Below are 16,578 nucleotides of genomic sequence, written 5' to 3' on the forward strand. Positions count from 1 at the left end.
CCCAGTGCCACGTTGGGTTCGAAGGATTAAAACAGTTCTCTGCATGGACTATTCATTTTATATTAAACCTAGCTTCTAGCACTGGTTGCATTTGCATGTATGTGTTAGCTTGAGGCATGGGCTGGGGACATACTATTCCTACTAAATGTTGTTAATCATACAAGCAATTCTCAGCCAATGAATCAGATGAAATACATTTGAAATAACTGCTAGTAAGGAGAGAGAGGCTCTAGCTGTACAGATTCTGCTTAGAGAGGTTTCTTCCTCTAGTTGTGAAGGACTCAGACAGAACTATTGTGCTCCTGAGAAGTATTAAACTGAAAGATAACAGCCAATGTCACTCAAGCTTCACCTGCTTCCTTCAGTGCACAAGTACTGTTACAAGCCCATATGATGTTTGCATGGGAGACAGCATGGCCAATACATAGGGCACTGGACTGGGGGTTAGGAGATCTGTGTTCTGTATCTAGCATTGCCACTGAACTGGCTGTGTGCCCGTGGGTAAAAGCTTCTTGTACCACCATGTCTTCACCTATAAATTTGGGATAATTATATTTTCATTTGCAAAATGTTTTGAGATCTATAGAGGATCTTGGTACTTTATTCTGTTAACATGGGTGTTAATTAAAGTCCATGTTGGTAACTTATGTTTTTCTTGTGTAATAAGGTCTATTAAATGTTTAATTTCGGTGATAAGTTTATAAAGAAATAATGCTGAGATTTTGGTCCTACTTCCTATAAATAAGAATTCCAGCAATAAAGATTCTTTAAGGAATGGCTTCCCAATTTTTATTGATACACTATAAGGCCATATCAGAACAAAATCCCAAACACCCCAGAACTCTGGAAAAGTTCAAAGCCAAACTTTGCAGCCTGGGTCAAGCTCTAATTTATGGTTTATAATTTGTCTTAGTTATAAATATGTCCTATGGCCCAATCCTGCAATCTCATCTGTGTGGGTGTACTCCTGATCTGTGTGAGTGAGAGTCCAGCTGAATGGATCTGATTGTGGAACTGGGACCTATAGCTGTAGGTTGGTTATTTTCCATAGAAAAGTTTCTTAAAGAACAGAAAAAGAAAGGACATTTCCATCAGGACATTTTTATTTAACCCTTTTGTTAACCCAATTTATTTATTTCTATTTTTTTATTTAATTCTTCCCTATTATGATTTTCAATCCTGGGATGGGCTGATATGAAATTCTTAAGTCGAAGATGGTATTTGGAAAATACGTGCCTGTACAGCTTACGGACACCGTATCATGGTGCAAGTAGAGTTGTGTGAATAATTGATTTCTCAGTAACACTGGAAGTTTAAAAATATCAAAAACAAATTCAGTTTGGGTCAAACCAAGACTGAATTTTTTTAGAATTTTTTGGTGTATGGAGAAATTCAGAAAAATTGTTTTGGAGCAAAGGAGATGTTTTATTTGACACAAAATGAAATTTTTGTTTTGATTTCAGGCATTTTAACAAATTTATTTATTTAATTTGGATAAAGGCAAAGAAAGCGAGGGGCTAGTGTCACAGAAGAGAGGAGGAGGTGGCTAGGGCACTTACCTAGGGAACCAGGTTTGAATCCCTACTCTGGAACAGGGACTTGAACCCAGGTTTGCTTTCTCTCAGCTAAATACCAGGCAACTGGTTGCCCACTTTGTATTAAATACTTGACTAGCCAGAGAGAGTGAGAGAGAGAACACAAGAGAATGATTGTAGAGCCTGGTAGCTACTCACATGTTGGTGGGAGAGACCTGGGTTCAAATCCCTTCTCTAGAGCTGGGATTCAAACGTGGGATCTCCCACATCCCAGGTGAGTGCCCTAACTACTGGGTATAAGGGTACCATTGCTCCTGCCATCATCTCCATTTTGTGAATGATGCCTAAATCCCCTCTGTCTCACTATTGCTGAAACAACCTACTTAGACATTTCCAACATATTTTTTGTTTGTTTCAGCTCAAACAATTTGACAAAATCCACATAAATTTGTGATATGTTTTGATTGACTCAAACCTGCATTTTTTGATGGGAAGGCAGAGGAAAGGGTTGGCTGAAAAAGTCCACCCAGCTCTGAAACTGATAAATACCAACTACTCTTATCCTATTTTCAATGTTGATGGCACCTGGCAGAGCATGGTACAAAATAATCAATTAAGAATCGATCCCAGGCTTCTAAAATCTACGACACTATCTTTTAGAGACTATATTTTGAACAATATTCCAGAGCATCAAAATAAAAATCCAAGTGTTAAATGCATGCAGGTTAATGATGTCTTCTGTTTCTCGTTTCAGTGTGTGTCTGTTTTTCAATTAGCTTTGTTTGGCTGGCTAGTTGCGGATCAGCTGTGAAGTTGATGGGTAAATAAGTTTAAGTTTGTCTCCCTCCGTTGCTTTTATACATGGGCACCATTGGAAAGCTAATCTGAAGCCAGAACGAAACCTGCAAATGTGCACAAACACAAAAAGGAAATTAAATGATACAATGATCATCCTAACTGCAAAGAGAGAGAGAGATGGGGCGTGTTCCACCCTTGAATGAGCATGGGGATATGAAAGGCTTCCATTGAAGTCAATGAGAGCCCTATGCACTTGTCTGAGGGAAGAATTTGGCTGTTGGGGGATTGAATGCATAAAAAGAGAAACTTTCACTGCTCAGATGGACAAAGCAGTATGAGGCAGTGATCATGTCTCTTTCTATTTTATGCAATGCACTATCAGAGCCTAAAAGAGTGCTCCTCCCAACACAGAAGCCCCTAAAAACCCCTACAAGTTTGGGCTGTGGCAAGATTGTACTTGGTAGCTAGTTTTTCATTCTGATATTTACAGATGGGATGTTCATGTAGGTCCCTTGTGTGTTTAATATAGTCACTCTTAGTAAATGCTAAATGACCGTGAGCTGTACTGAGAAAATTCCAGTTAGTACGTTAGAGGAGTTGTTTTGAATAAAGAAGAGTTGTTATTAATTCATTAGGTCTTCATTTTGCAAGCCTGCTTACGTGGATACCTGAATAAGCAATCAGGATGACTACTGCTTCTCTGCCCTTGCCTGCTTTCTTTTTTTGCTAGTCAGAAGAAACTAATAATTAATTTTAAATGTGGAAAGCTTTGTTATAGAATTAATTGTGATTTATGCTGTAGGCAGCCCATAGCTAGACACACTAATGTCAGGTGTTACTGCATCAGGTAGGCAAACAAGAGGCAGATAATGCAAATGCCTATTATGGAATGATCCTGCACCACGGGAGTGGATGCAAGTTCTGATCATTTGATCACATAGTAACTTTCTGAACTTTCCCTAGGGCCAAACGTTTTAAAGCTGATTTAAAATGGCTGGTAACATGCAGAGCGTGTTCAGAGAACACCGGACTAAATTCTCTGTGGGTCTAAATGGGCACAGCTCCACTGAGTTCAATAGAATTCCTCCCATTCACACCTAGAGAATTTAGCCACTTGTCTATAGGATGGTGGTGTTTTGTTTTTTTTTGCTACTAACCTTTGGTTAAGGCAGCAGTAAATAATTGGATTGTACATCGTAGAACTCATAGCAAGCAGAAAGACTGCAAGATATACTTGCTGAATATACTTTTGCTGATAGATGTCTTCCCTGAAGCTCCCCAGGATGAAGTAGAGGTGATAAGGTAACCAACAGACAGCAAAAGTTATCACAACAATGACCATGGTCCTCACAAACTAGAAAAATAAAAGGAATATTTTACTTCATTGTCTCTGTGCAATTATCTGAAGTTTCATGTTTAACTGATTTAAAACAATATTGTTCTTCCTCCTGAATTATTAAATCAGTGCATATTTTTATCATATATTAGGGGCCTTATTATGCCCTAGATCAATGAGAAGAACTCCTACACTATTGATGCTGATGGGAGTTCTGAGCGCAGAAAGTGCAAGGGCATATAGTTACAGTAGATTTTATATGTTTCTTTGCATTAATACATTTTAGCATATTAAGGTAGCCTGCTCCATAGGAATTGTTTACAGTCAAATTGGAAATATTAGGGAAAGGGTAGGTAATGACACCATCAGTTGAACTGGTGGTGGTGTATAATGGGAAGAGAAATTTCTTCCTGTCTGCAGCATACATAGATCTATTCCTTGAAGCATGAATCCATTGGACACTACCTCCTCCACTCAATGTAGTGTTGAGCAAATCAGTACATTCTCCTGATTGGAAGCTCTCTCTTGTAGACAAATTATTGCATTTCACACTCGTTAGGAAGTCTGTGAAAAGAGCACCTCACCCCCTCTGTGACACTCTGTATCTTGGGGGGAACACCCTCCAGCCCCATGTTCATCTTTATAAAATGATTGTGTGGAATTCAATGCAAAGTTTGTCATGTTGGGTGTCTTTGGAAGGCTCATGATGCACTGAGCATGGTTGTTATAGTGATGTTATAGTAACTGTTACAGTATTGTTATAGTAATGGTATAGGTTATAATTTCATGTATATAGTTATGAGGCTGAAAATGTACCCTCATGGCTTAAAGCAAGCCCAGGCAAAAAAATCTCCAAGAGCAGAGAGGCTGTTCACACCTCATCAGGGCAGGTATGGGACAAACCCACCCAGCCTCACAGAAACAAAGGACACTGGCCTAGGCAGCAGCAAAAGGATCTGTTAGACTCTGGAGGGAGTCACTACCCTTCCTTTGGTCAGTTTGGGACTGTGATGAGGTAATGCTCACCTGACTCTGAAGGGTGGGAGGGGCAAAGCCAAGAGGGAAGAAAGGACATGATAAAAGGGAGAGACATTTGCCAGGCTCTTTCTCTCTCTTCCACCTACATCTACAGACACCACACCAAGGTACTGAAGCGCTGATCAAAGGGGAGAGCCTGGCTGAAGAGCAACCAGCCAGCCTGTGGTGAGAAGCATCTAAGTTTGTAAGGACATTGAAAGTGTTAAGATCAGCTTAGAATGTGTTTTGCTTTTATTTCATTTGACCAAATCTAACTTATGTTTTGACTTATAATCACTTAAAATCTATCTTTGTAGTTAATCTGTTTGTTTAGTCTACCTGAAGCAGTGCATTTGGTTTGAAGCATGTCAGAGACCCCCCCTTTGAGATAACAAGCCTGGTACATATCAATTTCTTTGTTAAATTGACACTCATATTAGTGTCCAGCGGGCATAACTGGACACTGCAAGATGGAGGTTTCTAGGGTTGTGTCTGGGACCAGAAATATTGGCTAGTGTCATTCAGTTGCAAATCCAAGGAGCAGCTTACATGTCAGAGGCTGTGTGTGAACAGCCCAGGAGTGGGGGTTCTCACAGCAGAGCAGGGTAAGGCTGGCTCCCAGCATCAAGGATTTGAGTGACCTAGCAGATCACTGGTCCAGATAACACCAGAGGGGAATGTCACACCCTCCTTCTAAAATATTTTGCCACTTTTTCATACATCCTTAATATGTCAAAATCGCTGGCAAGATAAAAGATAATTATTAAGTTTCACTTCTAACCTTTTTTTTGGCAGTAACTTGATGGTGATGATAGACTCTATTAGTGTGGTCTCCGGGGACTGTACTACTCCAAAGAGTAATTCCTATAATGCTATATGCGACAAACATCACTATTAAAGGCAGCAGGTAAATCAAGGCAATCACTATGATGTGATACCTGAAAAAGAAAAACAGATTCATCTTCACATTTAATGTGTGTCTCAAAGAGCTTTTGTCCAAGTGTCAAATATTTGCCATGGATGTGTCTGCATGGTGTCCATTAATTTCAATGGGAGCTGTGCACCTGCATCTGAGAACAGAATTTCACCTTAAAGCCTCAATGCGGATGGAAGGAACTTCCACAAACTGTAAAAATGCATTTCTTTCATGTTCTAGTGATCTTTCCTCAAACTGAAGTCTTGGCTCTTTTTAAGGACAACATTATTTATCTTTTTAACAGTGCCTTAGATTTCATGTCATCTTGTTCAGGGTTCATTGCCTTACTGGGGTCATGACAGAGGGATTTACAGCATTTGTGTCTATAAAAAAGTTAGCCACAAATTATGGAAGATATAAAATCAAAATGCTATAAAATCATAAAGTACCTTCCAGTGCACAAGGACACTGGGCTGAATTCTGAGGTTCTTAATCATGCAAACTCCTGTTGAAGTCAATGGGAATTTTGTTGGTTTAAATACTTCAAATTTTGATGTATTGGAAGCAAGTGTGGCTGGATTTTTAAGAAAGATAACCAGGAATCTTTCTTTGTAAAGTTTTGATAAGTGAATGGCATTCAAACTTAGATTATTATTTATATTGTTTTTTTATTTACAAACACAAAAATAAATACTTAAACCAACTGTCAAAGCAGGCTACCCAGCTGTCGCTACCACCAAAACCAATAGCATCTGGTTCGACTGTATATGAGAGCGCTATTGTTATTGCCCAAAAGGGTCCGAGGTACTCTGCAAGAACGAGACCGACTCCACACTGAGAGTAATTGGCTTTAATGAAGGTAAAGTGACACATCTGCAACGGGGACCCCAAGCGTTGCTGTCACTGAGACGGGGACCCAGCGCCCTGTAGCTCGGCCTGGGGTGAAGTCCTAAAACAAACACAAAGCATGCTCATTTTATACAAACAGCAGCATATCAGCTCATACATAATGCAATAGACACTCTCCGCCCTCCGGGGCTGCCTCCCTGGCCAACAGCCAGGGACTTACCACACAGCAGTCCCAGCCGGCTACAGCAGGTCAAAGCTAGCATGCTGTGTCCTACAATAACCGGAGGCCGAGAAAGCGGAATTGCCTGAGCTAAGCCATAACAAAATCTTCCAAGGTTCCCTAGACTGCTACATTCCCCCCCTCGCCTTCTCAGCGCTCCGGTACCACAACAGCAGCATAACCTTGAGCTAATCTAGCAATACAAACACCAGCATTCCCATTTGTCTGCTTGCGCTTAAACAGAACAAAAAATTACACAAAGAGCAGAGAAAAATTACAGTCTAAGCCAGATTTTTCCTACTTCCATTACATTATCCGCTACAGGGGGGGGGCGGGACTGTAAAATCTCAGGACAACCTCAGAGCTTCATCGCACACATGGCTTCCACCCTGAGGAATTACGAACGAGAAGTTCAGTTCCGCTCACACCCCCAACGCCCAAATGAACAGAGCAGAAAAAACAACAATAACCGGTTAAACAAAACAAAGCCAAAGCTAAATAGTGCACCAAAACCAAATAATATTTCCTTAATCTATTAGGGCTCACCTTTAATCATACAATTCATAACATACAACACCAACAACATCAAACACAACAAACACAAATCAACAAAAATAAAACAAAATAAATAACATAAATTCTGCAGGGTTCCCCCCCTTCTCTATTGCTCACCAAACTGTGACAAATTTCTGTTACCAATCCATCCCTCATGTGTCAGGTGATCAAACTGACACTGAGGGAGGGGGGGAATCCTAAAGAAAATACAACATAAACCACATAAAAACCTTAACAACACAACAATAATTCTGGCCAAAAAAACAAACACCACAAAACAAACATAAAACATAAATATAAACTCTAAATAAATACATAATACATTAAATACTATACAGCTAACACTAATTTTCTTAATATCTAAAAAACAAAAACAAAACTACCCCTACTGGGCAAACAATCATTACATACAATATACAAATACCCGTATTACCATCAGGCAAAAAAAAGGAAAATTACATTATCAATTAAATCATTTACAATAATACAATTGCATCCTGGCTTACTTCTAAATTCAAAGCTATTCACAGCTTAAGGGTTCTTACTATTAACTCCTACTTTTTAACACTAAAGGAAAACATCACTACTTATATGCTCTTAAGCCTAATACAATTACAAGTACATAGCACTATATACATTCTTCAGCTAAATCACCATTCCAAGTATCCCCCTGAATATTTGAAATTCCCAAGCTGTTGGCTGTAGCCTGGCCGCTTGGGCCCGATCCTTTTTTCCTTTCCAAGTTCTCTGTCTATTGCCTGCCTGCCTGTGTACAATTCTTCGTTTCTTCACCAGGGTCAGTTCTCAATGTCCTTCCTGGTCAGAAAGTGCTGGATTGAGGCTCCAGTCATTTCAATGGCGTGGGTTTTTTGGGTGTTTCTCCTTCTTTCCCAACACAGTCGTGGTTCAGCTCCAGTCTCTTCAGGGGTAAGGTCACCAGCACATCACCCTGTAATGGTTTTGCTTCTTTCAAAAGAATCCAATGACACAATGGGGGCTGCCAGTGGACAAGGGAGAGGTTAACCAGCCCTCCACCTTGCCCCCCCCCCCCAGCTAATGTAGCAGTCTAGGGAACCTTGGAAGATTTTGTTATGGCTTAGCTCAGGCAATTCCGCTTTCTCGGCCTCCGGTTATTGTAGGACACAGCATGCTAGCTTTGACCTGCTGTAGCCGGCTGGGACTGCTGTGTGGTAAGTCCCTGGCTGTTGGCCAGGGAGGCAGCCCCGGAGGGCGGAGAGTGTCTATTGCATTATGTATGAGCTGATATGCTGCTGTTTGTATAAAATGAGCATGCTTTGTGTTTGTTTTAGGACTTCACCCCAGGCCGAGCTACAGGGTGCTGGGTCCCCGTCTCAGTGACAGCAACGCTTGGGGTCCCCGTTGCAGATGTGTCACTTTACCTTCATTAAAGCCAATTACTCTCAGTGTGGAGTCGGTCTCGTTCTTGCAGAGTACCTCGGACCCTTTTGGGCAATAACAGCTATCTAATGTTATCCAACAAGCTTCATCTCATGTAAGGAAAATATAAATGTTATGCTTGGTATGATTATTTTAAGCAACCACCTTTTATGGGGAGGGAACAACTGATTTACTCAGTTACAGCAGATGTCATTTTCACATAAACTCTGTAAAAGGAGGATTATGCACGAAGCCTTTGGCACACATTTCTGGCATTAACCACAAAAGGCTATGTATGTGTGTCTTCTCGGAATGATGACATTATGTACTTATTTGCTACATCAAAGTAGATTATGTGTTTAGCTAATTATATGGTCATCAGGTTATAAAAATACTTGGATTCTTCCTGCCTGAAGCAGGGGGTGCAGGGGATTCACTGGAACCAAGATTTGTCTATTTAGCAGACTTTACATTCAGTTTTCTCTTATCACATTCACACAATATAACCCCCATTTCCATCCCCTTGATTGTCTCCCTCTGCAACATCAGCTGGGTTACAGCACAAATTCTCTGATCAAGGAGATGAACAGCCTTCTCCTAGGTTGCAATGCTGTTTTATTGCTGGCTAACAAGGGGTGCTTAAGGTTACAGTTGTCCTCCTCTTTGCCTCATGGAGTCAGAAGGATATTACTTCCTTATTGCTTATAGCTCTTGTAACCAAGGGTACTGAAATTAAAAAAAACTTTCAGCAAACTTTCAAGTGATGCTGTATAGATTTCTCATTTCTATTTTATACAATTGAGGAGTTCTTACGTGAGTTGATGCTTCCGTCCAACATCATCTGGCCAGGCAACAATACATTTAGTCATTCCATTATCAGTCATGATCTCAGCATAAAAGCACTGCGGGAAGGCGAGTCCAAAAGCCACCAACCATATTATTCCTATAATTACTTTGGTGCTCACAGCAGAAAGTTTGGGCTTAAAGGGATAAATTATAGCCATGTACCTAGGAGAAAAATGGGGTAACATCATTGTTATTGTTGTACCAATAAACTAGTCAAAAAATATAATGAGGGCAAAAATATCCCAAATCATGTATCAATAAATAACCAAAACTGTACATATTTCAATTGGTGCAGGGTTTTTTTGTTAGGTTTGGTTTGGTTGAGTAACTTCCACTGGAAGGAAAAATTAAAACATTTTATGACAAGTCACTGCTAGTTTATCCCAAGGGAATGCATTATTGTGTGTAAAACTTCTTATACCTTGTATCAACAGTGTCTAAGGCCTGGTCTACACTGGGGGGGTCGAACTAAGGTACGCAAGTTCAGCCTCGAAGTACCTTAGTTCGAACTACTCACCCGTCCAGACGCCGCGGGATCGAAGTCCCCGTCCAGACGCCGCGGGATCGAAGTCCGCAGCTCCCCCGTCGACTCCGCCACCGCCGTTCGTGGTGGTGGAGTTCCAGAGTCGACAGGAGCGCGTTCGGAGTTCGATATATCGCGTCTCGTCGCGAACGGCGGTGGCGGAGTCGACGGGGGAGCTGCGGACTTCGATCCCGCGGCGTCTGGACGGGTGAGTAGTTCGAACTAAGGTACTTCGAGGCTGAACTTGCGTACCTTAGTTCGACCCCCCCACCCAGTGTAGACCAGGCCTTAGACACTGTTGATACAAGGTATAAGAAGTTTTACACACAATAATGCATTCCCTTGGGATAAACTAGCAGTGACTTGTTATAAAATGTTTTAATATATATATTAAATATTATAATATATATCGAACTCCGAGAAGTCGAACGCTACCCGCCGACCCTTAGCCTTAGTTAGTACAATAACATTCATAGAGAGCTATTCTTTTGTATAAGAGTACCTGCATAATTAATTACTGCTTCCTCGCTGTATGTTATAATTTACTAATTTGGAAAGCTTGAATGAACTAAGATAAATGAAACTTTCTGCAAAGACTAAAACAAACTATTGTCCAGGAATGAACACAGTCCACCTTAAATAACGAAGACAGCTGAATGTGCTGCTGTTGTGGAACTGGTGTTAGGCCCAGCTGAATAATTGCAAAGCCAGCTCAGTCCACAAGAATGATTTGCTACATCGTTGCAGCTGTCTCTCACTGAAGCCAGAAAAAAGTACTGAAACTGTGATATGCGTTTGGTCTGAATTTTGGTAGCATGAATTGCATTCACACTTTCAGTAGCAAATGTGTATATATATTATTCCTATTAAAGCTTTGAGTTACATACTGCTTTGTTGCAGGGAATCTATTTCCCGCTATCCGGGAAGATTAAATTAAAGCAGGGTCTCCACCAAAGCCTCCTATTTTATTCTCAGCCACAGATCGTGGTCTTGCAAGTCATTTGTCATGGATCTGAATTGTTGATTTTAGCATTGGAAGCTCCTTGTGTCACCCTCCTCCTCTTTCTGTGACCATTCTAGCACTTGTGTTAGCAGTTTAAGTGGTATACTGTTGATCCTTTTCTCCCACACCTGTTCAGAACAATCATGTCATGTATCTAGCTGACTATAAAATTACTTGGAAGAGCAATGCCTTGTTTTTAACTTCTCTGTGTAAAAATGCAGTTGTATCCTAGAGACTATATAATCAATTATTCATATCTGCCTTATTCTTTATCATGGTTGTTTCAAAGTCCAGTTAGGCCTGGTCTACACTAAAAAGGGGGTTCGAATTAGGGTACGCAAATTCAGCTACGTGAATAGCGTAGCTGAATTCGAAGTACCCTAGTTCGAACTACTCACCCATCCAGACGCGGCGGGGTCGAACTCTGCGGCTCCCCCGTCGACTCCGCCACCGCCGTTTGCCGTGGTGGAGTACCGGAGTCGACTGCAGCGCTTCCGGAGTTCAAACTATCGCGTCTAGATCAGACGCGATAGTTCGAACTCCGAGAAGTCGAACTCACCGCGTCGGCCCGGCCGGTAAGTGTAAACCTACCCTTAGAGTGGAAAACTCCAATTACTTCCTTGTTTTCATAGCAAAGAAAAATTGGCTATTGAAGAGAATTCTGTCCAGGTCTTCATATAATATAGACATGATAAAGAATACATGAACACAAGCACCATAAGTATTGCATATCTGTCAGAGCCTTATTTAGCGAGAAGTAATGTACAATTCCTGTGATACTTTGTTTCTTTAGTCTACAGTATATTGAGTTATACTTTGCTAGAACCTGGCCGGGAAAGAGTCAACCAGTAAACAATCCCCTAAGTGTTTGCTTACAAAAGTTTATGCATCTATCTGTGTTCTATTCCATTTCTCATGATGAAAAGCAACTCTGAAATATAACTGTCAATTATGGCACTGCCTGAGCTGTCAATGAGGAATTGAAATTTAACCAAGAGTTGGAACTAAGGAAGGTATTACAGCAATGCAGAGCAGATGAGTGAGATGATGGTTTTAGATAAGCACCAACAAGTTTAGACACTCATCCCAAATCTAGAGATTTCTTCTCCCTCCCTCCTTGCTACGTCCCTGAGGTCCCCTTCTCTTTCTCTTCTCCCACTTCCTACAGGCTTCAATCATGCCTCACTCTATGTGACTTCCTCCCTACGCAGACAAAACAACTGGATCAATTGCACAAACTGTAGTATGAACATTATGTGCTTATGAACTTTTCCAAGGGAGCCTGGAGGGGTTTGTTATCTGGAATTTGAATCTCCAGCTACTGATACATCTCTGCCTGAAGGCCTACATGTAGCTTGTCTGCATTAGTGATACTGTGCAGGTTCTTCAGGTATTATTATATACAGTGCAGCTGGAAATATCAGCAGATCCTTTGGCTGGCAAGAAAGAAACAGCTCAGTGCTAATCATTGTGACAAAGGCAAAATGACTGGGGTCTTTCCCCATAGTAATGACTAGCAGTAAGGTAAGTGACTTTTAGACATGCCACTTTTAGCTTGCTACTTTAGGATAAACTGTCTTAAATTAGTGTGTTTCCTCGAGGTGAGACAACTGAGCTTGAGCAAACATTAACATCTATAACAATAAATGGAAACAGAATCTTTCAGTTTCCAGGCGACAGTGTCAGGATCTATTTAAGGTCAAGTAAAGGACAGCTAAACATGGTTAGGCAGAGCTGCCAAGTTTTGTTTTTGAACCTTACCATATGACTAAAAAGGTTTTAGCTTTATAGATATTTTTACCAAGAATCCCTAAGGAGTAAAAGTAGATACAGATGAGAATGGGCTGAGGTGGAATGTATTTTTAAGTGTTTTTTGACCAGTTCTAAGGATGTACATAAGAGTTATCAAAAATCTTTGATTTAAAGCCAGAAAAGCAACCTGTGTCTGAATTCTAAAATCAAAATACTGTTCCCTCTTAAATCATATTTACTTCTATTTGTACTAACTCTGGGCTAATTATCAACAGCACCATTCTTTGTTAAAATTTGGTAACGGTTAATCAGGACATATTTCTATTTTCAAGTATAATTTTCAGCATACATTGAATGTGCAATGTGTACTGCAAGGGCATAATGACTTATTTTGCAGGATATTATGCAAGCAAATCTGTTTATCCTGAACTTGATTTTTCTATCACAAGGTTGGCGGGGACTGAGTGTGTCACAACAGTTACTCTCACTTCTGAACAGTACTGCAACTCCTGGTGATTGATTAAATAATGCCTTTGGAAGGGTTCCAGAGGGAAGCATGTCTTACCCTTGCAGATAAACGATATTTCTGGCAGAGACAGTTGGCAAGAGACTTATATGTTGCCCTTGTTTGATAGGAGAAAAATTTTTGTCAGGACATTGCAGTTCCATTGAGAAGAATCAGTGAAACCCAGATATTTCCTGAATTGTGAACTCGGAGTCACTGCCTTGAGATGACTTGGGGAAGATTGGAGAGTCAGAGAAGGTAGAAGGGGAAAGATTAAAGGTGTTTCTAGTGCCTGGTGGAGAATGGAGGAGATTGGGGAGAAGATTGATTGAAAAAGGATCAAGGAGAAGATCAAATAGGGCTGGAGAAGGCCCGGAGGGAACTGGAGAGTTTGAGAGTCAGTTTAGCTGCTTTCACTCCTTTTCCTTTCTTACAGACAAGGAAAAATAACTTCCATTGAATTTAGACTATTTCCTAGTAAAGAAAAGTGTTCTCATTTAGCATTTGGACCATAAATGTACCAAAATCTTGCAAGTTGCTCCTGTTGTGAAATAAATTTTGCAAATCTAATGGAGCATTTTGAAAATATTAAATTGCCTCTTACTTATCGAAGACATGCAAAATCACAATGAATATAATCTATGTTTTGTTCTTGAATAATAAATCCTAACAATTTGTGGATGCTAAGTTTAGTATCTGAAGTATATTTCTTTGCCTTTTCTTTGTTGTTGCATCTTGATTCAGAAATAGCATTGTGGATTATGACATTTTCAGTAAGAGATTATATAAATTCCACCTCCAAACAAATGATGGGTCTTTCTGGGGTGAAAAAAATTATTTCTATTTACATGAAGATTTAGGAACCTCCTATGATATTTAACATTTAAAACAAAGCAAAACTCAGAAATACAAGTCACTTTCATTCATTACATTAACCCAGGTTTGAGTCAGATCAGTGACCTAGAGGTGAAAGGGTCTATATCCCATTACCAATCTCCTAACCATCTAATCCCTCAGTAAATATGCAGCTATTAATCCTTTTTGTTAATAAACCACTGAAGTGGCCAGTTGTGAAACTGTTCCATAATCAAAGTCTTGCAATAAAATAATCTTCCTTTATCTTAAATTTTTTTTATTTACCTTTCCATTGCATCTCTTACCTGTCAGCAGCAATTGCAGTCATGGAATAAATACTCACAAACATTGCAGTTATAGGGAAAAAGTTCTGAAACCTGCAGAATTCCTTGCCAAAATACCAGACGTTGTGGCTGGCATAAATAAAATTGAAAAGTGTATTGAAAGCAGCTATAAGTAGATCAGAAAGAGCCAAATTAACAATAAAATAATTGGTAACAGTCCTCATTCTTTTGTGTGCTACAATAATCCAGATGACAGTCACATTGCCAATAACTGATGTAGTAACTATGAAAGAATAAGTGATAGCCCAAAGGGCTATTTGCCATCCAGGCTGGGTAAACGTTGTTGCAGTCCAATTGCCATCATCCTCAGGAGAGTCAGCCAGCAAAGTATTGTTCAAGTTTAAAAAGGAAGCTGTGCTCATTTCTTTCTTCAGCTAAATGTAGAAAACCTGTTTAGCATTTGATGATTTCTTACAATAGTCATTGGTGTTCTGAATTCCTTATTTAGATAATAATTAGAAGTAATTAACAAAATGTATCAGAATTCAATACACAACATCCTTTTGCCCTGATTTACAAGTAATATAATATAGTTCCAAGAGGAAATGTTATATATGAAATACCTCCTACCCAGCCCTTTAATTTATGACATATTTGAAAAGATATTAAAAAAAAAAAAAGAAAAAAAAGGAAGTCCAAGGCGATTTGAGATTCTTTTGTATTTTTTTTAACAATTCCAGACCTGTGGTTGAGAATCTCTTTTACTTTCTTTAGATTTTCAGAGGTAAAAAAAAAAAAAAGTGTCAAATCATCAAAAGTTCTAATCCAAATGGAAATCCTTCTGGTTCTGAAAAGTGAATCCTTGATATTAGAGAATGATAGAAATACAAAGACTCTGTGGTAGGAGTGATGGTATTTTGTTGTCATCTCTCTGTGTTATAAATTTTCTACAAGGGCTAAAAGGATTTTTGAGAGGAGGTGGAGTCTACTGCATACAAGAGCTAAACAAAAAATTTGACATCAAATGAAATTTCATGAGGTGGTGCTTAAACTTTTCTGTGTGGGTTCTTCAAATAATCTCTGAGATTAGTCTATTCCTGTCAAGTTTTATAACCCTAGATGTAGATGGTAGCATTTTACTAATCCTGCATTCCTTTTGCTTCCAAAACTCTCTTGACGTTAGTGGTCACTTCAGTGTTCAAGGAGTGCAGAAATGAGCCAGTGGAATACTACAGATGTAAATGGAAGTGAACAATACCAAAGCAAAAATCTACAGAAGACATTAGAATAGTTTTGTAGCCAAAAGAAGAAAGTTAAAAGTTATGGGAAGTTAATTCAATACAATTAGCCAAGGGGAACAATAATTTGTGAAAGGTAGTATCTGTCTCTGATGGACACTAGCCTGGGGTATGAGAGACCTGGGTTCAGTTCTCTATGCCACTAGGGACATCATGTGTGACTGAGCCTCTCTGTGCCTCAGCTCCCGATCTGTAAAATAGGAGTCCCAGAATGAACCCAGACACTGCTGGGATAAAACCCATCCATTATTGCCTGATATGGAGTTATCTTGATCTTAATGTTCAGTACTTTATATTTTTCAAATGGTTTATACTTTACATTACTGAGACCTGGTCTACACCTAAAACCTAGGTTGACGTAGCTACATCACTCAGGGCTATGAAAAATGTCTTGCACTGTGTGATGTAGCTGGATCGACCTAACTCCCACTGTAGATGCTGCTAGAGTGATGGAAGAAATCTTCTGTTTGCCTAGCTATCCCCTCGTGCAGGGGTGCATTTACTACAAGAATGGAAAAACACTTTGTCACTGTAGTGGCTACACTACAGTGGTTTTGCCGCTGTAGCGCTCGTACTGTAGGCATACACTGAGACAATATGCTTATTGTGTTTTATAGGTCCTGCCTCAAAAAAACCCTTCAATCTTAAGGCACCACATGTGTAGGATGGGATTTTAAAGAGGGCTCAGCATTGGCCTAACTTTGCTCCCCTTGATGTAAATAGGCCTGCAGGTAGAAATTGTTGTCCTTCTGTCCCTCCACAGCATACACTTCCCTTGGATAATCATTTACGGTGGGGAAATGCAAAGAAAAACTTTCCATTTGAGTTCCACATTGTCATAATGATACTATCCAAGCAATAATAGTTTGTGAGGTTCCATACATGCCC

General features: G+C 39.8%; 1 protein-coding gene across 1 annotated transcript; it reads right to left on the reverse strand.

Moving 5' to 3' along the window:
• Positions 1-2,189: 2,189 nt before the first annotated feature.
• On the reverse strand, positions 2,190-14,814 carry TACR2 (tachykinin receptor 2). The gene is made up of 5 exons (XM_045024595.1): positions 14,414-14,814; positions 9,438-9,632; positions 5,468-5,624; positions 3,491-3,687; positions 2,190-2,437 (listed from the first exon to the last, which is right to left on the reverse strand). The coding sequence occupies exons 1-5, from the start codon at positions 14,812-14,814 to the stop codon at positions 2,326-2,328; spliced, it is 1,062 nt and encodes a 353-aa protein (XP_044880530.1). The 3' UTR covers positions 2,190-2,325.
• Positions 14,815-16,578: the final 1,764 nt, after the last annotated feature.

Source organism: Mauremys mutica, chromosome 7 (assembly GCF_020497125.1).
Source record: "Mauremys mutica isolate MM-2020 ecotype Southern chromosome 7, ASM2049712v1, whole genome shotgun sequence".
Taxonomy (NCBI): Eukaryota; Metazoa; Chordata; order Testudines; family Geoemydidae; genus Mauremys; species Mauremys mutica.

What these genes read in the sequence shown, in the direction of transcription:
- TACR2 (XM_045024595.1), bottom strand. Translation starts at nt 14,814, where the DNA reads ATGAGCACAGCTTCCTTTTTAAACTTGAACAATACTTTGCTGGCTGAC. An exon ending in AAGTTACTGCCAAAAAAAAG is followed by an intron (nt 3,688 to 5,467) that starts GTTAGAAGTGAA and finishes TTATTTTTCTAG; the next exon opens with TTTGTGAGGACCATGGTCAT. An exon ending in TACTGCTGCCTTAACCAAAG is followed by an intron (nt 2,438 to 3,490) that starts GTTAGTAGCAAA and finishes GCACATTTGCAG; the next exon opens with GTTTCGTTCTGGCTTCAGAT.